Genomic DNA, 25,843 nt, shown 5'->3' with positions numbered 1-25,843 from the left:
GAAAATGTCACATTATTGCAGGCTTGTTACTCAGCGTCACTGCCATGGTTATTGAGACGCCGCTCAGGACTACCCTTAGCCCGCTCACTGACCCGCTGGCTGCTTGATAATGTTATCTGAAGGTCCCTTTATACCCGCATGTTAAACTTAAGGAGCGTTTGATTTATAAAGCATCATGTGCACCTACATCTCAGTCATTGTGGATTTGGGCACATATGCATAAGCTTTGTTTACACTCCCACAGTGAGACATAAATGGATGCAGTAACACACTTCAATCAGTTTGCATATCAATATCTGTGCCCACTCAACCACTAATTAGACATGTCGATTAAAAATACGGCTGTGGCTATTGATAGCTCCCGTGCCACTAATTCGTTTCACACAGGCCTACCTGCAAACCTTTTTTTTTAGTAATCAAATTATTCAAGTTACTCGAGGAGTCGTTTCAGTCCTAATGTTAAGGTATGTAAAGCCTGTCTTCTGTTACATCTTAACAGGAGCCATCTGTTCATCAAAAGTCAGAAAACAATGTAGCAACTACAAATCATTTTCAGGAACATAAAACATCAAACTTACTGCAAACTACTAACATCTTGGTCCAGTGCTAAGCATGATGAGAAATGTGGGCGTTGCTACATACAGTCTAAAAACTCTGAACTATAATCATGAATAAAATGGGGATTAACTGAAATAGGTCGGCCTGTGTTAAATAACCATTTGGCTTTTTTTTGGCTTTTTTAGAATGTTGTTTAGAATGTTTTTAGTGGTAAGACATTTTTTACCATTATATTTTTATTATTAAGTTCTTTGGAACTAAATTAAAAATGTAAATTCATTCTTGGTCACATTGTGTGAAAAACACCTGAAACACAGTAAAAATGTGGCCTGCACAAAAAATGTACCATATGGAAATGTCCTTAGGGATCCTCTGAGATGCAGCTACACGGATCCTGCCATTGACGAGGCTAGTTCAGTCACTATTATCAAAGAGAAGAGAAAAATGGGCAGTAGTGAGTATGGTTTATGCTATAGCTTGCTGGGTCATTATACAAAAACGTGCCATTTTGTGTCCCTTGAACAAAACTGTGCTCTAAATGTCAATAAACAATAAATACACTATAATCATTCTAGAATTTATTTTCCATGATATCTCTTGTAACATTAAAACAATGTAAAAGTTTATTTCTTTTGTTTTCAAAGAGTTTTAAACACCTTTTTGTATGAAGCATCATTCAAAAGCTGTAAAAATGGCCTGTCCCTCAATATGATTGTTCTACTTTTACTAGCTATTAAGGCCCAAAAAAGTCAAACTATCATAAAAACATAAACTTATAAAGCCTCAAGTGTCCTTTCATTACTCATGAATGGGTTTGCTTGTGAAAAGACAAATAAGTGTCCTCTTCTTTTCAGGATTTTTCTTAGAGTTATATAATGTTTGACAAGCTTAGCTGGGGGACAAGCTTATTGTGTCAGCCCTGTTTCCACAAAAGGACACGTTAAAAAGATATTTGTTAGAAATTTTTTAATGTACATAAATAACATGATTTAAGCCTTTATGAATGCACACCATGTGGTCTCATGACCTTCACCACATGGCTAGTAATGGCTGCCAAGAACACTTTTTGTCAACCCTGTTACGGTCAACCCTGTTACCATTCTAGCGTAACAGGGTTGATAAAAGTATGGTTTTGCAAGTACATGAAAATATACTTTCTTATATACTTTGAAATCTGGCATAGTGTAAGGTATGGGTATAAGGTTTTCAAAAACCAATTTGGGATAGCCACAAATTTCAATATGGCCCACTGGAGATTTGGATCTGTTCCAGATTGTAATGGGTTCCATGTTGGACCATGCTATACCTCTCCACCAAGTTTAACACCATGCCAAATTTCAAAAACTTGTCACCAAGTGCACAATTTTTATGAATTTGTACGAATTCCCTTTCAGCTATGAGGTTAATGATCTATAATGATCTATAATAATACACTATCAGCACAATGTCATGTTGAATTTAAGGTTTATGAATGTCCCATTATCTCCATTACAACCAAAGCTGCAACTTAAACTAGCAGTATGGTAACTGTTGACCCTGTTACTGAGGTGTCAGCCCTGTTACTTGTATAATATTCTAGTATAATTCAAAAAATGAAAATACAAATGTCAAATCAACTCATTTTATCTGTTAAGTAAAAGAAACCAGTAATCCACAGAACGAAATGTGGGTATTATTGTTTTGTTTCCATATTCTGTTCTTAAAGGATAACTTCGGTATTTTTCAACCTGGGCCCTGTTTCCCCATGTGTATAGGTACAGCTCGTTCTAAAATTGGTTCAGTATTGAGGGAGGCGGATGCAGCCGGGAGCCGCGAAACAAGCTAAAATGGTAACGGGGGCAAATGTGTCCCGTATAAGTTTGCGCATTAAAAGTGCATTTTTTCGCCACTGACCGGTTCAAATAGCCAGTGCTATGAGTGGAGTCAGCTGTCAGTCAGTGTTGGAGCAGAGAGGGGGAGGGCTGCCCTGCTGGGTACTGTCAGTGAGTATAGGCCTGTTTCCACCGCAGGAACTTCGGGGTAATTTTACGGGGCCGGGGCCGTTGGTGTGTGTCTCCACCGCAGGAAACACCCCCGAAGGACAGAGTTCCGAAACTTTTACGGGGGCTAAACAAGTCCCTGCCTTGGGGAAAGACTCCTGGCTGGGCCTTGGGGATTACTTGGTGCTGATTGGATATACTCAAGGAGGAATGTGACGTCAACAGAAAGCAACAAAATAGCTGGCATTTTTAAAACTCAGCAGACGAGGGTTAGCTCGTTCATATAGCTTCCGCCGCCATGTAAAAAAAACTCACTAAATGGCCCGTGAAAAAAATATTCTTTCCAGCGGATATCTTAGTTAGAACATGATTGAGCTAGCAAAGCAGTTTTGTGTTGATATGTGTGGTATTTATTCAGTTTGGGAAATCACGATGTCTAGAAAGCATCAGCTAACAGCAGCAGCAATGCTAACATCAGGATGTCATCTGTTAAAAGCCTCCCGTTGTCGAATACGACATGAAACTACTCCAGTTAGCTCAATCACGTTGTAACTAAGACATCCGCTGGAAAAAATATTTTTTTCACGGGCCATTTAGTGAGTAATTACAGACACCGCTATCAGCTAACAGCGTCCCGACGTCAAATGGTCCCGGTCAAAATGGTCGCGCAACGATTACGTCACATCCAGAGGCAGCCCGTAACTTTACAGGAACCTTCCTCCGACTCCGCTCAGTGGAGACACGGCGGTTGAGAGGGCCGAACGAGAGGACGTTCCTGTAGTAGTTCCTGTCCCCCAGATAGTACCAGGAACTTCTTCAGTGGAAACGGGCCTAATGTGTGTATGAAGTGTGTGTGTGTTACGCTAGAAGAGTCAGAGTTTGGGACGGAGTCTTATACGTGCTACCCCCTGGAGTGTTACCGGAGTTTTTGGAGTGCTCAAATAAATGGGCCTTTTTCCCAAACGCAAGAACAGGATGTCGCGCAACACCCCATACAGCTTTCATAGGCTGCCTTTGTCAGACGGCGAGATGCTGAAGTTGTGGCTAGTTGTGCTACAAATGGATGCTAACACTCCTGTCCAGACACTGCGCCTTGCAGACCATCGGGTCTGCAGTGCTCACTTCTCCCAAGATGACTACTGTCAGCCGAAGAAGAGAAGACATCCAATCCCGAAACACCTCTTCCTCAAGAAAACAGCTGTCCCACGAGTAGAGACAGCTACAGACACAGTGGAGCAAAGCTCGTGACATCACACAGCCCAGAGGTAAGGGAAAGACTAGTATGCTATCTACAGAGATAGCACTGGCGATCTGAACCGGTCAGTGGCGAAAAAAAAAACCACTTTTAATGCGCAAACTTATACGGGACGCATTTGCCCCCGTTACCGTTTTAGCTCGTTTCGCGGCTCCCGGGTGCATCCGCCTCCCTCAATACTGAATCAGTTTTAGAACGAGTTGTACCTATGAATCATATGCACGCATACACATGGGGAAATAGGGCCCAGATTGAAAAATACCAAAGTTGTCCTTTTAAAGAGAAAGATGCTGTGAAAGTGTCAATTGCAAATGAGCATATTCATCCATGGATAAAACATAAACACCTCAATATTCTCACTGTACAAACACACTCATTGTAACAAAGGGAGATTTATCCTTCATAGTATATCAGATTTGTTGTAAATATGCATTTAAAACATTTTCAAACATTAATTGGTGTATCGTAACAGGGTTGACATGTTTATTAAATGTGGAAAAAAATGAGAAAAATTTGAGATGGCACAGCACCTATTTCCAATAGGTAAAGATCTATTTAATCCTAAAAGGGGCATAAATAATTTTAAAACAGTACTTTGAAAATCAAACATTAAGAATGGGAAATGGCACGTTTTCATATACTGACCCAGCTAGCTAACCACTGTCCTCATATCAAACAAGGCTGCTTGTAAGCTAATAATAGCTTCTGGAATGTTTGCTATCAGCCTATGAGCTAACCATACATCTCAGCTGAAGATTTCAAGCTCCACTCCTTCACTTCCATAGTTTAGGAGGAAATGTAGCACAGTGCGAGAGCAGGCGGAACATGCTCAGTTAAAATAAAACAATAATTTATGCCACTGATACGACTGTGTTGTCTCTCTTGTACCGAGAAAGAGAAGGGGAAAGTGGAGTTGTGGAGTGAAAAGGAGTGCCTCTTTGACATGTCCTCCCAATAAATATGATATAGCTAGCTAGCTAACCACTATAGCTATTTGCAAGGTAACATTAGCTACTGGCATGTTTGCTATAAACCAACAAGCTGACCATATGTTCAGAAATCATAGATCATATATAGTAGCTCATGTTAACTCGTGAGTTACCTTGTTTGGGATGGGTATAGTGGTTAGCTAGCTAGCATAGCATATAGCATAGGCCTTCTCACTGGGGATTATGAAGGCTGCATCAACTTCTGTCCATTTTTCTCTTTTTGAAGCTAAAAATCTTGATAATAGTGACCCTGCAAGATCCCCAGTCTTTGCAAAATCTTTTTCTGTGGCTAAAAGCTCTCTTACTCATGACACACTGTCTTTAGATGTGAGAGGGTGTCAGACTTTACTCTTTTAAATGTATTTTCAAAGTATGATAAGGATTAATAACTTAGGAAGCAACACTTATTCTTTTAAACACATTAAATGCATTACACTTTACTAAATTTAAAAATTCTATTTTTTTCACTCCGTTATCATACATACAGAAACAAGCCCGAAATACACACACATGCACAAACAGGACCTATACATGCATTAAATGGAGAAATGTCAGAGTGAGGGGGCTGCCCATGGACAGGTGCCCTTAGCGGTGGGTCCCAGAAGTGCCACAGCCCTCCGCTTTGTCGGAGATAGGTGCCAGGTCTATTTTTTAGCGACTGCGCGTCCATAGCGTGTCAAACCACTTAGCTCAGATCGCACCAAACCAGAAATGGAACACACACAGCATCCAGTAAATTTCAAACTATGACAACACAATGCACAGACTGTGTAAATTCTCAATTTTTTAAAAATCATGTCACATCCTGTCGCACAACTCTCTCTTTCTCCTTCTGAATGAACTATTGTTTTGGTCTGGCTCACACTTTATCAATTACTTTTTATCGCGTGATTCCGCAGTTCCCACGTGAGCTTGCAGCTCTGCAGGAACTGCTCATTGGTCTGACAGCCCATTGTTCCGACCATATTAAACACATTGTTCCGAAGTCTGTTCCGAAATCATCATGATGCCCTGTGGTTAAGGTCTAGTTAGGTTTAGGCACAAAAACCACTTGGTTAGAGTCAGGAAAAGATCATGGTGTGGGTTAAAGTGAAAAAGAAAGTGAAACACATAAGCCGTGAGCCTGCTCCACCTCAGCTGACCCAGAGCCGGTCGTGGTCACTGATGTACTCTGATTACTGAATGCTTTCACCTGCTTACCTTCTGTGTAGAAGTTTGTTTCCTGAGGAATAAGTGTGCCTTGTTTTTTTTCTTCATTTTTTTAATAAGTATAACTTTAGATGAAGTATTGATCTAAAGTTAGCTAGTGAGAGACAGGCTGTGAATAACATTACTCTGGTAATTTCTTATCACATCGCTAGCTAGCTCAACACTTACACACAATATTAAAATTGATCAATCAGGTACACTGCATACTTTTAACTGAATTTGTAACCACCCAAGCCTTATATGAAAACACTTTGAGCTATTTACCTCAGTGAAATCCAACAATCTCTGCGACTCCTCTTTGTTTGTCTCCGCTCCTCTTGTTTACGTCCTTCAAAATATGGCAGAAGGGTGGGAGGGGAGTTAGGAGGTTTGATTGACAGTTTCAGGATCCAATGGCGTTAGGAGATTTAGTCACAGGCAGTTTTAAATACTTTTCATTGGTTAAATATTGGGCGGTGTGGTGGTTAGCACTCTCGCCTCACAGCAAGAGGGTTGCCGGTTCGATTCCGGGCGTGGGAGCCCTTCTGTGCGGAGTTTGCATGTTCTCCCCGTGTCAGCGTGGGTTCTCTCCGGGCACTCCGGCTTCCTCCCACAGTCCAAAGATTGGGGACTAGGTTAATTGATAACTCTAAACTGTCCGTAGGTGTGAATGGTTGTTTGTCTCTATGTGTCAGGCCTGCAATAGTCTGGCGACCTGTCCAGGGTGTACCCTGCCTCTCACCCAATGTCAACTGGGATAGGCTCCAGCCCCCCCGCGACCCTCAAGAGGATGAAGCGGTTAGAACATGAATGAATGAATGGTTAAATATTTGTAAAACCACAGTCAGACATACACAGTGACCAATAGTACTGATTAATGGAAAAAAATAAAAATCATGATTTTTGGACATAGGAGGTTTGCGCCCAGCAATCTAGAGCCAGTCCACTTATTTCTGGGATAAGGTGTGGTGCATCTGAATGTACCATTGCTCTGTACGCAGATGATGTAATCCTGACCTTGTCAGACACGAGAGCATCCCTTTTCCCTCTTCTAGATCTCATAAAAAACTTTGGTCAGCTCTCTGGGTTAACTATCAACTGGGGGAAAGTTTGTTTATGCCTTTGGCCAATGGCCTTGACTCTGGCGTCCTTAATAATTTGCCCTTTAAAATTTCAACTGCTCATTTCACTTACCTAGGGATCAATATCACCAGGAACCCAAACCTTCTCTTCAAACTCAATTATCTGGACCTGATTGGCAAGCTTAAAAATATGTTAGAGAAATGGAAACTCCTCCCTCTCTCTCTGCTCGGGCGCGTCAATATTATTCAGATGGTAGTGCTCCCTAAATTTATTTATCTCTTCCAAAATGTACTCATATTTATCACTGCCTCTTTTTTGAAGGCCTTAGACTCTATCATTATTCCCTTTATCTGGGCCAACAAACCCCCCCCGTATCTCCAAGATGCATCTACAGAAGCCTAAAGCTTAAGGTAGTCTTGGCCTCCCTGTTTTTTGCTACTATTACTGGGCCTGTAATGCCAGAGCGTGGGTTTTTTGGAATTATGCCCCAGCAGTGACTGGGCAGAGGGCTTCTTGTTGTCCCAGATGGCCTGAAATTGAGTCCGGTGTCGCTCTATCACTTGCTGGAGCCTCCCTACCAGCCATTTTATTTTCTAATCTAGAACTAGCCACTAAGCAACTAAAGGTTGATTTCATTTTGCATAATGCATATAAGATTTTAAAGCAATATGCTGGGTCTCAAAGAACTGTCTATTTATGCTCCTATTTTCAGAACCTGTTTTAAACCAGGCACGTCAGACACGTTTTTTTCACGCTGGGCGGACAAGGGCCTGTCTACTATTAAGGATCTTTATATCAACGAACATTTTGTGTTATTCTCTCAGCTCCAGGCTAAATTTGACCTCCCCGCCGCCCATCTCTTCCGGTATTTTCAAATTAGAGACTATCTCAGACATTCTATCAATTCCTTTGAAGCAATACCTGCACAACACAACTTTTACAACCTTATGTCTGAACTCCCTACCTCCAAGTGTTTAATTTCGTGGTTTGTTGACCTTTTCTCCATGGCAACCCCTTCTCTCCACATTGAACAGGCGTGGATTGAGGACATTGGTGAGGAGATTTCTGATGAGTTGTGGTCGAGAGCACTGCTTAAGATCAAAAAGTGCTCAATTAATGCCAGACTTCAACTTATTCAATTCAAATTTATCCATCGGCTTAATTTTTCCAAGACCAGACTGCATAGAATTTTTCCTAATGTCTGTCCCACCTGTGATAAGTATAGGTCTGTAGATGGGACCCTGGGTCATCATTTTTGGTCCTGTCCAAGCTGAGGATGTTTTGGGATGATATTTTCCATCTGTATAGTGGCATATATAACAGGCAGTTGACTCCTGACTGTCTTTCTGTGATACTTGGCTGTTCTGATTACTCATTAACTCTACCTTAAGCTTTGCAACAAGACCTTATGTTTGGTTTTGTCGTTGCAAAACGGGTTATCCTGAGAGAGTGGAAATCAGTTTCCTCTCCTTGGTTCAAGAAGTGGAAGAACGAAATGGTCTCCTGTATATATCTTGAGGAGATTCAATACCAACTGTCAGATGCCCATCCGAAGTTTCTTAACGTCTGGGGTCCTTTTATTGAGCACATCAGGAAGGATGGGAATTAACCTCACTTTGAATCATACACTGCTCTGTGCTGCACCCTGCCTTGCACTATATGGACTTCCGCCTCCTTTGCCTGCCTCTCACTCTGTGTGACTCTGACCCCCAGATCCATTTGAACTGTTGTGGGCTTATGTGTATATATTTATTTTTATTTATCTTGTATCTGGCAGCTTGTTCTGTTTAGTTTAGGTCTGTATTGCGTCTGTATGTTTTTGTCCTTTGTATTTTTGTAATTTAATTTATAAATAAAATATTAAAAATAAATAAATCAGTATTTGCTAAAGTGAAGGCAAATTACTTTCGAAAAGAACGAGCATTGGCGGTTAGTCACCAAGATTAGCCACTGGGACTAACCACAGATAGTCTATGAGACTAACTAGCTTACTGCTGCTTCTGCTATCTCACTGGAAGCTGTGCACATAATCATTTCTACAGTAGTGCCCTCAGGAATAAGGTGGATCAGTGTTCTTAATGCATTAAAAGCCCCATCAGCCCCATCTAGTTTATAACTAGTCAGGAACATCCATAAGACACTGGACACTATTAATTCAGTATAAGTCATATCTATAATGTTTCTGAATGTGGATATAATGCATCAATAAGCATTATGTGTGTTTATGGGTGTAGTCATAGAGCATTATAAATGCATTATAATCCACTATAAATGTCCTCATAGCGCATTATAGATGTGGTCTTAAAGTGTTACCAGTAAGGTCAATGTTGGATCTTTGTGCATACAGAATTCACATGGACACTCCAGGACAGATCACAGTCAATATGTACACCCAAGTACTTGTAAGAATAAACCTGGGTTATACAATTATTGTGAACTTATAGTGGAGAATAATCCTCCAGATGTCCTGGCTCAAAAATCATTTCTTTGGTTTTGAATGAGAATGAAGAGGAGTAATTAATTAAGTGACTGTACAAGGTATATAGGTCTCCATCCCTGTATCAGAGTGCAGAGCAGCATTCAGCAGGTGGAGCATCGAGTGAAGAAGATCCCTCTACAAAACACTGAACTGAGGGAATATGACAGACTTTCTTCCCCTGCCATTGCATCACTAAAACATTATGTGTCCAGTAACACTGGGGTGCCCCAAGGAATTGATCTGGCATCATTCCTCTTCACCCTCTACACCTCTGATTTCCATTTCAATTCCGGGTCCTGCCACCTCCAAAAGTTTTCCGACGACACCTCTATAGTCAGATGCATCAGCAATGATGACGAGGAGGAGTACAGAGGACTGATTGAGAGCTTTGTTGCGTGGAGCAACCGAAACCACCTTCAACTCAACACCAGTAAGACTAAGGAGGTGGAGGTGGACTACCGAGGAACCGGAGGCAACCTGCCCCAGCCACCATCCAGGGCGAGGAGGTGGAGATGGTGGACTCGTACAAGTACCTTGGGGTCCACATCAACAATAAACTGGACTATACTCATAACACAGATGCCCTCTATAGGAAAGGTCAGAGCAGGATGTTCTTCCTGAGGAGACTCCGATTGTGTGGCGTCTGTAGTGGGCTCCTCAAGACCACCTTCTACCAGTCTATGGTTGCCAGTGCAGTCTTCTTTACTGTAGTGTGCTGGTGGGGTGGAGTTAAGACTGGTGAGGCCAACAGGCTCAACAAGCTTGTGAGGAAAGCCCGCTCTGTGGTGGGACTGGACCTGAACAGTCTGGAGACAGTGGCTGAGAGGAGGGTGAAGGACGAAATATGTGCAATCCTGGACAATCCTCACCCCCTGCACGATGAGCTGTGGCTGATGGGCAGCTCATTCAGCCAGCGGATTATCCCACCCAGGTGCAAGACTGAACGATTCAGACGCTCCTTTGTGCCCACAGCCAACAGACAGTACAACAGCGGTTTGGCTTAAGCAACATCCAGCTCTTAAGTGACTTATTTTGCATCCGTCCAATATGACACTTTATCTGCCACCTGTCATTTTTTTCATTCAGCACTTTGTCTGCCATTTTTTAGTCACTTTATTCATCTGATGTAGCAATTTTATTTTTTCTTTTATTTATTTACTATTATCTTTAATTTTTACATTTTTTTTCCTTCTCTTTAATCTTATTCTATTTAATTTCCTTTGATTTTGTCTTGTGCTGCTGTGATACTTGAATTTCCCCCATGGGGATCAATAAAGTATATCTTATCTTATGTCAGCATTTACAGCTAGACATATGCTTCTGTATAATCATTTGAATGTTCTATCTTCCTGCGACCTTACATTCTCTTATGAGGACAATACATTTTGGGATTGTTGCATCTTGCACTTCATTCTTAAATTAGACCTATTGTTTTCATTCGTGGATAATATTATGTGACATCTGTGGTAAGAAGAGCAAAATACACTAATCCATGCAAAAACAAGATGACATCTCTACCAAGTCAGTCTACAGCTGATCCTGACACAAAAGTGGACAAGGTACAAAACCTGATCACATTGTATGGTTGAAATTCGTTTTCGTATGCTTAATAAAGTTATAGTGATTTGATATGGCATACAGATTTGAAAAAATTTAGTAACAGTAACAAGCTAAGACCCTGTTAATTAGGAGGTCCTCATTTGAAGACATTAGGACTTTAATATTGTATTATCACAGCATTTTACACAGGCCAATCAGGTGTGACAGACTGTAGTAGTGGTAGTTCCAATCCATCCTCCATGTTAGAGCCCCATAAATTGTCAGAGAAGTCTGAAAGAAACCTAAAACATTTCAGTCATATTAAAGCAGATCAGATGAATGATTTCACCCACCTGTAGGTCCACACCAGCAGGCTGAGAGACAGGATGGTGATGACAGGACTGATGTACACCAATCGTCTGAACTTCTTTAGGTGAGGTGGGAGCTGATTGTGGCCCATCACAAACATGTTGCCTCAGTTGTGCTGGGTTCGGCTCAGACACATCTCTCTGATTCAGGTGGAGAAACCTGGACAAGCAGAAGTAAGTGAGCGATTCTTGTCTTTTCCCTCAGATACTTAAGCTCCAGCTGCTCAGACACCCTCCCTGGTGGAACCATTATCTGAAGCTTTCAGGTGTATCAGAGTAGTGAGTGTAGTTAGCATTTTTTTTTTTATCCATTTATGTTGTTTGTTAGCATGTCAGGCTAACTGGCAGTGGTGACACAGCATTCTTGGGTCTGGCCAGGGTCTGGTTTACATCCGGGGGGGGGGGGGGGTCTTGATTCAGTATCCTTGTTGCCTGAGGCTAAAAGCTCTTCCTGAACCTCTCAGTGCTGGCCGGGTGTAAACAGTACCTTCCTCCTCACCTCACCAGGGAGAAAAGGAAGCTATTCAGGCGACTGGGATCTTTAATGATTCTCCTGGCCTTATTTTTGCTGATCCTGTTGTAAACATCGTTTATACAAGGCAGAGCAGGGCCTCTAATGTGTTCAACTGAGGGAACCACTCTTTGCAGGGCCTTGTGGTCCTGTTTGCTGCTGTTTCCATACCAGGCAGTGATGTTCCCTATTGACCCCAGTATACACTGTGCAATTCTGGGATGTCCCATACAAAAGATGACCAATGTGAAAGAACCATGACGATATCTTTGGTCATGGCTCTAAAAAGGTGGTCCTATATCGCACCAGGTGCCAGGTGAGCAACCTACCAGCTAGCAAACACACACAGACACACCATAGTGTGCCCACAAAACTTTAGGTTATTTAATGATGTGACCCTCCATGTTGTGCTTCACAGTTGGAGAAGTAATAACCTGTGCAGCATCCTTGCGCGGTCACCATGGGAAGCTATTGCAACATACGTTGTAGCCTGTGATTCAGTAGGCGCTGCCATCGTACAGTCTGAATACATCAAACTCAATGTCGTGCTCAAGTTTATTAGATCCATGTCGCACAGTGTAGCTGCACTAAACTTATAAGAATGCTAAAATCTCACAGTCTCTATGAGGCCTTAGGGTGCCCTTGATGGTGCTGGAAAAAATTCTTATGTATTTGAGTAGATGCCCAAAATTTCCTCAGGTGTGTCAGGTTAAACAGTCTCTACCTTGCCTTTCTCACCACTTAGTCAGTATGCAGCACCCTGGTCAGGCCCTCAGTGATGTGGACACCAAGGTATTTGAACCTATCCACCCTCTCCACCAAGGACCTGTTAATATTAAAGGGGGCGTAGTTCCTTTGCTTCTTCTTGCCAAAGTCAACGATCATCTCTTTTGTTTGTTAACATTCATGAGTCGCTTGATGTTCTTACACCAGTGGGTCAGGTCCTCTACTACTTTCAGGTGGGGCTTTTTATTATTATCTGTGATCAGAACCACCACAGCTGTGTTGTTAGCGAGCAGCTGTAGAGGAAAACAAAAACACCTCTCTAATGAAAAACTTTGCACAGGTATAAGTACCTATAGTCATGGTCAGACATTTAGAAAAACAAGTTTTTTGGTGGAGGTAGACTTTGAATAATGTTTACTGCTTTCAGTTTCAGACTGTACAAAAAATCTAAAAGAATCAGAAAGTATTCATTCTTGCGAGAGAGGGCTCATGTCATTTTTTTCCTGTAAGGCAGCTGTTGTTCCTTTCTAATGTCAGCTGTGATCAGCTTAAGACCCCCACCACCCTCTAGTACCTAGGCTGTGGTAAGACCAACAGCCCTGTTTGGCCTGCTCACTAATTTCTATGAGACCACTGTGGGAGTCCCAACACAGAGAGCTCTGTCAAATTAAGTAGGGTCTATACTTGACTCCACGGTATAGACTACTTCCTACTGACTAACATGCTTGCAGGTGCATGTCTTTGTCTTTCCTTCCTAATTCTCTGTGATGATGGTGCAACAAGTCTTACACAGTGTTGCTCCAGCAATTATGGTGTGCCTTAGTATAACATTAACTAGAGTCAAATTCCACTGAAAGAACACAGTCAACATTGCATCAGATAATGAATGACGTTTGCATCGAGTAAAACAGTTTGCTGATGGGAGATTAGAGCCTCAAACTTAAGTATGGTCAAATGTAACGCACTTTTGCAGTCATGTGTGGTCTTCACTATTTCAACAAAGTATGTTGACAACTGTGACTACTTGTGAAGCCAATGATGACATCCTGACAGTATGCTTAGGGTGTTTTTGTCACCTATAGGCACCGGATGAAGCGGTAAAAACAACACAGAAATATTGTCCAAAATTCACTCCTTTCATGTCTGTTTTCAGACTCCACCAATCTCTGATAATTAAATTTGGCTCTTGAGCTGTGATAATGTTTCACTTTCTTCACCAGCTAGTCGCTAACTCTGTATGTCTTTGTGTGTGTGTTATTGTGTGTGCGGGTTAGGGCTGTCAAAATTGCTCAAAAATGACGTTTGAATATTCCTTCTAAAAATAACTCATAGGTTCGAACCATTCGAATATTTTTTTTTCCGCATTATGTCCACAAGAGGGTAAACTAATACAAGGAAACATACTTGTATATGAAACATAACTACCTGTAGGTATTTTTATTTCAACATAAACGTCTTTGAAAACATTTACATACTTACACATTAAAACACAAACAATTATCTATAACATTACGTTATAAAAGACCGCGGACCTCTCGCTCGCCCCCCCTCTCTGACCCGTGACCACACCGCCTGCGGAAGCGCTGCGAATAGCCTCGAAGCACCGGACCGTGACCGGCTTGTGCCCTGCAGCGATCGTTTCGGCGTCTGGTCTATTTTCTGTGCGAGCCGCGAGCGAATGTGTCAAGCCAGGTGACGGAGACAACAGCTGGGAGCAGAACCGCTTGTCGACCAGCGTGGAGAAATGCACGTCTGATGCCAACGTCCACTTGCAAAGAGGACAGCTGTGGTGGTGTTTTTTTCTCTCTCCACAATCGAATATCATTTTTCACATTCAAAGGTCCATTTTTTTTCAAATTCGAATTTAAATTCGAATTTAGAATATTCGTTGACAGCCCTAGTGTGGGTTTATCAGCTAAGTGCTGTTGCGGGAAATGAGGTTGATGAGAGTATTTAGAGTGAACCATGTACAGGAAATGAACTGAGTGCTTATTTCCAGTTTATCACTACGGGCAACATCTTTCAGAGAGAAGCAAGTCCCATAGGTTTTAAGGATGGGTTCACAAACAGGAACAACTATTGCAGCATGCAAAGCCTTTTTCAATATTCACATGACTATTTTATAACAGATTTAAAAAATTGTGACTTTGTCCTTTAAGAATACTAGAAAACATACTCCAAATATTCAGCTACTCCCTCTTTATCACACAGTGTTTATCCAAATGATACTACAACAGTGTTTGCAACCCTGCCTACAGACTAAATGTTGACACTGTACCTTTCTGCGGAGCATGGATACGTTACATTTTCACGTTCTTATGTGGGGGACACGTTGAAACTTAACCTTTCAGCAACACTGTGATTAACGCTAACTCATTATTTAGCGAGTCATTGCAGCTTTGCAGAGGTTTCGCTTAGGTGTCACACTGTCCTAGCCTGGCGTGTCCAGACCCAATTCGCAAAACGCGAATGGGTCCGGACACAGAGTGTACATTTCCTCTACTTCCGAGGGGTGGTATCAACGGCTGTCACTCAAAGTGCCCCATCACACAATTGGAAAGACGGAAAACCAAACGAAACGTGTGACGTAGGCTAGCACAACGCCACTGTAAACAGACCAGCAAGCTGCTGCTGAGATGAGCTGTGATGATGTCTGGGAATGAGTATTGACGTCTTTATGGATTTCCTCCTCACTGTGGACTCTGAGTTGCATGGCTGTGATTCCCAGCTTGGTCGTTTCCCTGACCTGCTCCTCCATGAGAGCAACTAGCAGAGAAACAACAATAGCCACTGGGTTTTCACTGAGTCCCATCTTTTTCCTGAGCAACCAAGCCAGCTGGTAAATTAAACTTTTACCAAACCCCATAGGAAGGACAGCAAACACATCCTTTTTTAAATAAAAGCTTGCAGTGCAGCCATTTGCTCTGCTTTTAAAGAAAATGTACATTCCAGTTCGTTCAACACATTTACCATTGCAGTTTCAAAATCAGTAGCCATGTTGCTTGTTTACGAAATGCATTCATTCCGCTCCTTGTCACTCCTATTCTGATGACGTGCCCACCCCAAAGTAATAAACGGTTGTGACTGGCCCAGTAAGCTTTAACCGATGCCAGAATGCACCTTGATGATTGCATGGCCAGACTGATCTGTGGAGCAAAATAGAATATGAGCTCGCAAGATTAGGATGGTTTCACCAGGCTAATACTGTCCACCATCCTCTCTACCTCTTAATGACAAAGTCAGCTCATACACTCTGTTACTTAAGAAACACTGATAACTAACTGAGCAGTTACCTGAATACAGTATGAAAATAGCAAGAAATGAAAACAGAGTGCAGAGGGCTGCATTGGGGGACTTGTGACCTTGGTGTGTCTGACATTATTTCTTAACATTTTTTAATATTATACAGTATGCCATGCACTTGTTACATATATTTCATTTAACTGAACAGAGTTTTACCTCCTCTTAAACACAGTGTGCAGTATTGCTGAACTTGTCACACCCAAACAGGATATGAGAAATTCATTTGCAAAAAATAAGGAAAATAAATAACGGATATATCCATCTTTTTGCAAATGAACCCGTCATATAATAAATGATACAAATCAATGTTTTTTCTAATCACATGTTGGACGTGTTTACAGCACGTGCACATGCGTATGAGAAATTAAAGTATAAAGTCATATGAGTGCAAACTTGCAGTAATATTCAGATAAATAACTAAATAAATAACTTAATAAATATCATATGGGACTTCAGGAGCTCCACGGAAATAATAATAGTTGAATAGCTGGGTTGTCTTCCATTATATGGTGGCTTTCTACATCTGAAGTCGTAAGGGAATCAAATGATTTTATGATCACCTTCCTGCTATATAAAAAAAACTAATCTTTCGGGACCTGCGCGTGTAATTCAGGACTTCAGGACTTCTTACCTTCTACCTTACCTTACCTTCTAGTCCGAAGGTGATATTTTTTATATTGTGCACACAAGATAACCCGTAAAAAATCACTTTACGGGACAACTGGCGCTTTGCAGGCTCTTCTACATTTTCCCTCGGCTGTGTGCCCCTGAAGTCGTTAGAGACGCATACTGCGCAAGATAAATGACTGATGGTCTATAAACACACCGTGCAACGTATTTAGTTTACTGTGGTTTTTATTTATTGATTTTATTTATATTTTTATTAACTGTCTATAGTATTCATGCAGAAACTGATAGTTAACTTCCCCCTCAGTGGGTTGATAGCCATTTAAAAAAAAAAACTATTGTTTTACTGCAAGAATGAATACTTTACTGCTATTGTTCTACTGTTAACTATTACAACACGATTTAAAGTATTAAATCCAGGCTGAATTGGGACATAACTTACCTTTCCCGTGCAGTTCTTCGTGTTCATGTTGGAAATCCGATGTCTGTAATCCTCAATTTCAGCTGGTAAAGGATGTAAGGAAAGGGATTTGCAAAAAGTAGAGTTAAGACGTTAAACACATCCAGAGCGCATTTTTTTTTTTTTTTTTGTATTTTTCGTTTTGCTTTGCTGGTGAGCAGTTTACCTCAGAGTCATCATCTCCAGCTTGTTTGTAAGTGACACATAACTGTTAAAACGCTAATGCGTTTTCCTGCCCGCCTTGTGTATGGCTGTGTGCAGCTGCACCACCTGATGTAGCGGGCAGGCAGCAGAGGGAGGAAGGATGAGGAGGGAGTCTGGTCTTAAACTGCTTGTGCAGCTTGTATGAAGTGAAATGAAATGGCTGCATGCTTTACTCTTCCAAACAGAATATACGAGGACACAGGTCAGCCTACTGTTTCAATGTTATGATAGTGAACTTGGTCATAAAACAGGATGAATAGTAAGTTGGTAAGTTGTAACCAGTGTTGGGCAAGCTACTTGGAAAGTGTAGTGAGCTAAGCTACTAGTTACTCTAATATTAAATGAAGCTTCGCTACATCAAAGCTATCACCCTCAGAAATGTAGCAAGCTAAGCTACAGCAAAATGAAAGTAACTAGTGCAACTACATCCAAGCTTTTTACTAAATTGAACCAACTTCGTGCCACATCAGTGTTATCTTACTGATCGATAAAACTGTCAGTCAAACAGATAGGCAGGTAAAGTTAAGTTCAATTGTTTATTGAACAGTGAGCTGCACTAACTCCCAACACGACTCAAACCACAACAGTAAGAATGAAGACCTGCTTCAAACAGTCACAACATGGTCAAAAACATACATGCGTGTATGTATGTGTATGTACACTGTAAAAACTCAAAATCTTACCAAGAATATTTATTTCTAGTCAAAACAAATCTCATTACAATTGAAATAAGACTCATCACCTAAAAAGTAACTTGTTTTTAGACAATTTTCACTTGTTTCAGGAAAATTTTCACTTGAAATAAGTAGAAAAAAATCTGTCCAAAAATCCAATCTGTTGGATGAGAATCCTGCATCCACAAGCACATCTGTCACAACAGCTCAGTCCATTGCAGACATTCATGAAGGACTGATTGGAAAATGGTGTGTGGTCACTTATGATGGGGATCCTTATCCAGGCATCATACAAGATGTTGGCTCTGACAGCTGTGCTCTGGTGAAAACCATGAGTCGTGTTGGCAGAAACAGGTTTTTCTGGCCAATGAGAGAGGATGTGATCTGGTATCAACCTAAAGATGTTGTCAGACTGGTACCAGAGCCTCAGCAAGTGACAAAGAGGCACATGATGTTGGATCCCACAGTTTGGGCAGAAATATGTTCTGCTCTTGACTATGACAGATAAAGGCAAAGTTCCATATGCAAGTCTGACAATTTGTGAGTTAATTGGCTATATACATATGCATAACAACTACAAAATACGTATGTTGAAAAGTTTGATTTAGCGTAGTTAAACATTCATTTAATGTTGGTATTGGAGAGAGCATTAGTTTAAAAAATGCATATGATAAAAAGTGCAAGGCAGCTAGCACACAGGTTTTACAGCAATCACATGACATTTTATGACTATGAATTTTTCTATTGTGTGCTAGAACTGTAACAAGTTTTACAGGGATGATAGGAGCTGGTAAGGCTACCAGCTTGGCATGGCCCAGCATGGACCTGCGACAGCTCAAAATGAGAGGGGAGTAAGGTCCAACAATGTGAGGACATACTGTGTACTGTAAGAGTCAGGTTGTGTTAAATGATGTGTTTGGATTAGAAAGCCTTTTGTCAGTTTCAAATCATTACCGTTTCAACATTTTTAGGATGGAAAAACCTATGGTCTGAATTTGATTGCCATGAAATGAAGTATTGTAGTTTTGTGTGTAGGTTTTAGCACATAGAGAGCAGGGAAGGAGCAATTGTCTACCATCTAAATGTGCATTAATAAAATGTTACAATGTTAAGACTGATGTTACTTTGTTTTAATAATAAAAGTGAACTTTGTTCAGCAATGTTGGTTGTCACATGTCATTTCCAACACGTGCTGTCTTTTCCACCACGCAATGTCATTTCCATCACATCACACATTTGTAAATAAAATTTATAAAAATAACACAGTCACACTAATAATATTTTGTAGTTTTGAAAATTATGCAGCTATGGCTGCAATTCATATCTGGGATTGGAAAACTCATGTTTGTGTCATGAAAGAACTTCATTGAAAGACTTCAGTAAAACAGTTTAAAGGTGTTTGTCATCTTAACAATGGAAAAATATTGTCCTTACACTCCTGAAAATAAATATATTTATATATTTGGGATCATTTATGTGTGAAATTTCATGAAATGTTTTGAAAACATGAGTTCTGTAAATAATTTTGTTTGTAAAACACATTGTTTGTGGTGTGATGGAAATGATGCTTTCCTCTGAATGTTCGACTAAAATGAGAAAAAATATATATTATCTAAATAATTTCATCACAATAGCTACCAGAATGTGTTTCTACACATAATGGATAAGCAAAACATATCAAAATATTACCTAAAATATGTGTTTGATTTTGTAAAATTTTTGAGACCACATTTGACCATAGTTGAAGAATGACCCATAGACAGACACAGCTGCATTTTTTACATGCCACTTGTAGCAACAAGTATGCTGTGATAACAAAATAAATAGCTGCAGGAAGTCCAGATTCTGTGATTTCATGTGCTATTAAATCAAATCAAACTTTATTTATATAGCACTTTTCATACATTAAAAATGCAACACAAAGTGTTTCACAAAATTAAAACAATGAAAAACCTGGCCCTCCCACCCCCCACATATAACACACACACACACACACACACACACACACACACGCACACAAAAAAAAAAATTAAAGGGCTATTAATACTGTCTGTAACTTTGCGCAGACAAAACCGTAGACCTAAAATTAAGATTAACCACTTCCGGTTTTTATGCCTCTGTGAACTAGGCGGTGGGCCGAAGCCGCGATTCCTTGTATTTAAACGATCCTTATTGGGGAAGGACCCAGATTTTTGTTGACAACTTCTTAAGTTTTCAATAAATCAAAAGAAAATTGTTGCCACCGGTACTTCTTGCACATTTTTGTAGATCGGTAACTTTATCACGTTACCTTTTTTCCAGCAAACAGAACAGACAGCTACGTCCGGGGTCCGACATGCATGACGTGATTGTAGTTATCATCCAATGGGACGCTTGGAAAAAAGAAAAAAACCCTTAGAAAAATGGTGCTGCATGTAGAACCACACATGCATAGCCTAATAAGTCTCTTTTATGTCTTCAATACATAACGTGGTCTTTACACGTTACTGACTTTTTTTTTAACAGTGTAGGTACCATGTATATTTTCTCTGTGAGCTTTATACAAAATAAACATATCTGATTTCACATATTTGAGGTCTGTTATCTTGCTTGGGAACTTCACCCGTCATTTATCTGTCAAAATGATGAAACGTCATAAAAATGACCCTCCTCCCGCCTCTAGATTAATCTTTGTTGCTATTTTTTATTTGTTTGCTAGCATTACATTAGCTTACGAAATGGAGTGCTGTATGCATATAATTCAGAAACATGGACCAATCACTCCTTTCACAGACACAGGATGGCAAAAATTTATTAAATTAGTGTTTGAGTGGAAAGATTTAGGCACTGAAGAGAGTCTTATAGCTGAAGAGGCAGTGCGGAGATTTAACTTTCACAGCCAGGAACCTGCTGATTATGCTATACCAGCTAATGCTGGCTATCACAGGGACTGCTACATCCATTTTACTAATATAACAAAAATAAAACGAGCCCAGAAAGAAGAGAAAAGGAAGCTTTAATTCAAAAGGAAAATGGAACAGAACGTTGGTATCAAACATGCAGTGTGAAACTTCAAATCTGAATCTTGAATACTGAATCTGTGAACAAAGAAAAGAAATTAGGAGTTACAGTGACATCCTCTCACACGATCAGGTTCTGACAACTCAAATTTATTGTGCGTAATTCACTGTTCAGACATAAGCTTTGTATTTCACTCTACTCAAATGAGCAAAACCCAAGTCAAAATCTATTCGATAAATCAGATCACTGCATTCTCACCCACTTGATTGCATCACAGGAGGGAGTCATTTGCCCATCTAGCTGCAGTGAACACTGTTGAGATGAAGAAAGGTGCTAACTTAAATTAAGCCCCTCACTCATTCACATTACTTTTGAAGTCCAATAAAGTGCTCAGTAACATTCACAAACTACATTAATTAAAACAGCATGGGGAAAACACGCAGTTGTTATTTCCATTTAATCTCAGATAAGGTGACCAGATTTCTGAAATGAAAAGCAGGGACATTTCAAGTTCAGAGTACAGAAGTCATTAAATATTATTATGAAATAAAAAATGGGGGCAATTGCAGTTTCATGTATTTTGACAACTTTCAAAGAATGCAGTGGACCACCGTGTCATTGTGGTCTACGGGCGTAAATGTTTTGTTTTTTATTTTCTTGTCATTAAAAAGGACATTTCTTTTCCTCCTGCTTCCTTTTACTCTTCTATCAGTAATCTTCCTCTCCTAAAACAGATCATCATAATATATTGTAATAGCTATCACATGGTAATGTTCACAATTCACTATAATACAGCCACACCAACAACAGTATATGTTACTGTCAGTGAAATAAGTCTTCAGTCCGCTCCAACTCTGACTTATTTCTTCTTTTGCCCTCATAAAATAGCTTCTGTCTTCTGTCTGTGGAGTAAATGAGTAAAAATATGGACATGTGTATGACCCACATAGCGGTCACAGGTAGTACTGCATCAGTCTGTGCGCAACCAGAATCAGAGCTGTGGCGTCTTTTTCACTTGTGTTTTTTTAATCCACAGTTGAAATTGGGGACATTTCCGGGGACAGCTCTAGCTCGGGACAGGTCAGCCAAATTGGGGATGTCTGGTCACCCTAATCTCAGATGATCTACTGAAATAACACAAAAGTAAAATCCCAACATTTTTATACAACTGCTATTTTCCCCCCAAGTGAGGTAGGACAGAATAGTATGGGACCTTTTTAAGAAAAAGATGCAAGCATTAGTACTCCCTATTTCTGACACACAAGTACTAAGCCAACTATTAAAGCAACAGTATGTAACTTTGGCTGTGACACGCGGCTTCAAAAACTGAAACTTAACCATGCACGTTTATGCGTCACACAAAACAGCAATTTTAGTAAAACCGGGTCATATTTTATGGAGAAAATGTCCTCTGGTTTCCCCTCTGATGTCCTAGACTGCTCGGCCTCAACTCTGTGATTCACGGAGGTTCCTGAAAGCAACATGTAGGCTGCCTGCAGACCGAAGCTGCAGCTGCAGCAGTGGGTAGTTGGGGACAGCTCTGCTAAATAAAAGGCTGCAGATAGACAGAGCAGTGGTAGGACATCAGAGGGAAAACCAGAGGACATTTTCTCCATAAAATATGACCCGGTTTTACTAAAATTGCTGTTTTGTGCGACATATTAACGTGCATAGTTTAGTTTTTTGAAGCCACGGGTCATGGTCAAAGTTACAGAGTGTTGCTTTAACAAGCACTACATATATGAATAAAGTATGTGTCTTCACATACAATAATTGTGATGTCACAACCCAGTGATGTAGGGGAATAAGAATGGTGCACAGCCTCAAACCAAGGTGAAGCCTGAATCTGTGGATGTCTTCTGTTAGTCTTTTAGTGCTAGAAGTAGCAACAGAGACAGAGGATGGTGAGGAAACTCCGGCAAAGACATGGGCTCTAAGATCACATACAAGTGACTTCCACACGTCTGAGAGAGCACCACACTTGCTCCCAATACAATGTTTGATTTGCAAACATGAAAAATACAGATATGAAGCACACAGCCGGAAGAGAATAAAAGAAAAACTTTCTCGTTGTGAAACACTCACTGCAGGGAAGTTACTTCTTGCTGCTGAAGAAAGACAGGATGAGAGTCTGTTTCTACACATTCATGACAGGGACCTTGTGGCTAGTGAGGCACGATACCACTTCTCCTGTTTCAGAGACTATACATGGTACCTGTCAAAAAAGAAAAGTGAGAACATAGAAAGTGTGTGTGATGACTCCTGCAGGAGGGGAAAAAATGATGTAGCTTTCTATATAATGTATATGTTTTGTTTCTTTGTTAGAAACTCTCTAATGCTACACATGTGATTTACAATCAGTTCAATCACTTTCCAAAAACCTTACTTTTTTTTCATTTAGCTGTTAGCTCTCTTCTGCTGTTTCCATGGAGGTTATGTGAGTAAACAATGATTAATTGACAACATTGTTTACACATCATCATAGCGTGTTTGCTTGGTTTATGAGACTCAGTGATGTTGGTCAGCAGATACTCAATAAACGTGCAACAATCCCAGTTATTTCTACCACAAGGACTTAAGAGACCTAACGTAACCCAATGAGAAATAAGATGCAAGCCACTTCAACTTCACTTTACCCGTAAAGTGAAGCTGCTAGCGAGCGCTTTTTGCTAACGCTAACGTTACTTTTACACTTGCAAAACGTCACCATACGTTTGAACTCAATACTGTACAAAACACACGTTGCAAGTCATGCATTTGAACTCAATACTGTACAAGACAATCAAGTTGCAAACATGTTTTTAATAATATAATAACGTTACTTACTTGTCTCCGTCGTGTCCATCTGCCAATTCCTCCGTTTAACAGCTGTGCTCAGTGTAGCTAAATCCGATAGGCTAACGACGGCCCTCCCTCGAAATCTTAGCGTTCTATTGGTCAAACTGTTATAGTAGACTGCAGCGTTTGCCTGAATATTAAACAAACTTTAAATTATAATTGTGGAATAATGTGCAAGAATATCGAGTGGCAACAACCCGGATCTGATGAAGAATAAAATAATCTTCACAATTTTACAAATCCAAGTTGTCCCTGCACGGGGATCATTTCTTTGTAAAACTAATGCAGATACGCGACTTCGGCCCACCACCTAAACCAGTTAAGTTGCAGTTACAGTTTGCATCAATGTCTGTAAAAGATGGATGCTACACAAACATCTTCCCCGCGGCAGCACAGAAGATGTATAAAATCAGCACAGTTTCAAGGTGGACACCCAAGATTAATGTTTTCAATTCAGTATCTGACCAAATGTCCTCCCTTCTCTTCCTGAGTTATGACACTGAGTAATGGCCAGAAAAGTGTTGTGCAGAACATTATCATGTCACAGTGACGTTGACCTTTTGGATAGAAAATGTCATCACTTTATTCTATTAGACACAGAAATTGTGTCAAAATTTGCTTATGAATGCCTGAGTTATGGCCAAAAACATGTTTTGTTAGGTTACAGTACCCTTTGACCACCAAATTCTAATCAGGTCATTCTTGCGTTAAAGTGGATGTTTGTGCCAAATTTGAGAAAATTCCCTCAAGGTCCTCTTGAAACACTGCATTCATGAAAATGTGACAGACAAGGTCACAGTGAACTTGACCAAGTAGACTTTTTTGTGCCAAATTTGTAAAAATTCCATCAAGGTGCTCTTGAGATATTGCATTTATGAGAATGGAATGGACAGGCGGACAGACGGACGAACAACCTGAAAACATAATGCCTCTGGCCACGGCTATGCTGGTGCAAAGGCATAAAAAGACAATCATAAAATCAAAAGAAAAAAACCCAACCAAACAGCCTTTTTTCAATTAACTGATCCAGCCAGCGGGGTGGACAGTGGACATGTCTGACCTACAGCTGATGTCGTAGATGCATTTTTCAGCTCTACCTTATTCTGCTGTGGATGCAAAATGTAAAATGTGTAAATCTTTTCTTCAGTGTTCAGGCTAAAGTCAGTATGTCAATATGAATAAAATGAACAAAAAGTATCTGGATGTTATTATCAAAAGAATAAATATACAATGCCACCCTGCTATTATTAGTGTAGAATAGCACATCCCTTCATGTTATCACAAGAAGATTTACTGTGTCTTTCAGCACAGTCTCAAGAGCATGGAGGAGATACCAGGAGACCAGCCATTTCACAAGGAGAGCTGGACAGGGCCACAGAAGGGCATCAACCCAGCAGCAGGAACAGTATCTTCTCCTTTGTGTGAGGAGGAGCAGGAGGAGCACTGCCTGAGCCCTACAAAATGACCTCCAGCAGCTACTGGTGTGCATGTTTCTGACCACACTGTCAGAAACAGACTCCATGAGGGTGGCATGAGGGCCCGACATCTTCTAGTGGGACCTGTGTTCACAGCCCAGCACCAGACTGGCACCAGAATTGGCAGTTCCACCACTGGCACCCATTCTCTTTACAGATGAGAGCAGGTTCACACTGAGCACATGGGACAGGCTTGAAAGAATCTGGAGACACAACAATGAACATTATGCTGCTTGTTACATCATCCAGCATGACCGGTTTGGCAATTGGACAAGTGATGGTCTGAGGAGACATATCCTTGTAGGATGGCACACAGACCTCTGTAACCCAGGTTATTAGGCCTTAAATGTTAGACGGTGATGAAGAATAAGTCAGTTGAAAAAATTTGTATGGTAAAGTTCATATTTTCCATACAGAAATTAATAAGGAGTTGATTAAAAGAAAAAACTAGTACATTAATAAATACATTTTAAAAAGAATGTAAAACTTCAATCTTAAATGTTTCATTTCATTTAAAGTGAGGTGAAAGTGTTTAATATTCATTTTTACCACATTTGTAAAGATCCAGGTGACATTGGAGGAGGCTA

The 25,843-nt window shown here is 40.5% G+C and overlaps 1 protein-coding gene across 3 annotated transcripts in view; it reads right to left on the bottom strand.

Moving 5' to 3' along the window:
- The window catches only part of si:zfos-464b6.2 (uncharacterized), a 42,679-nt gene extending 25,302 nt beyond the window's left edge, over positions 1-17,377 (bottom strand). The window contains exons 1-3 of one of the 3 annotated variants that reach the window (XM_049576589.1): positions 17,232-17,377; positions 17,048-17,109; positions 11,424-11,598 (exon numbers count right to left, since the gene is read on the bottom strand). In XM_049576589.1, the coding sequence (XP_049432546.1) occupies positions 11,424-11,539 (116 nt within the window). In that variant the 5' untranslated portion in view covers positions 11,540-11,598; positions 17,048-17,109; positions 17,232-17,377. The other 2 variants (XM_049576590.1, XM_049576591.1) reach the window with 2 other exon arrangements.
- Positions 17,378-25,843: the final 8,466 nt, after the last annotated feature.

Source organism: Epinephelus fuscoguttatus, linkage group LG5 (assembly GCF_011397635.1).
Source record: "Epinephelus fuscoguttatus linkage group LG5, E.fuscoguttatus.final_Chr_v1".
Classification (NCBI taxonomy): Eukaryota; Metazoa; Chordata; class Actinopteri; order Perciformes; family Serranidae; genus Epinephelus; species Epinephelus fuscoguttatus.
Note: the sequence above shows the minus strand (reverse complement) of the source record. Positions and strands in the feature narration are given on the sequence as shown.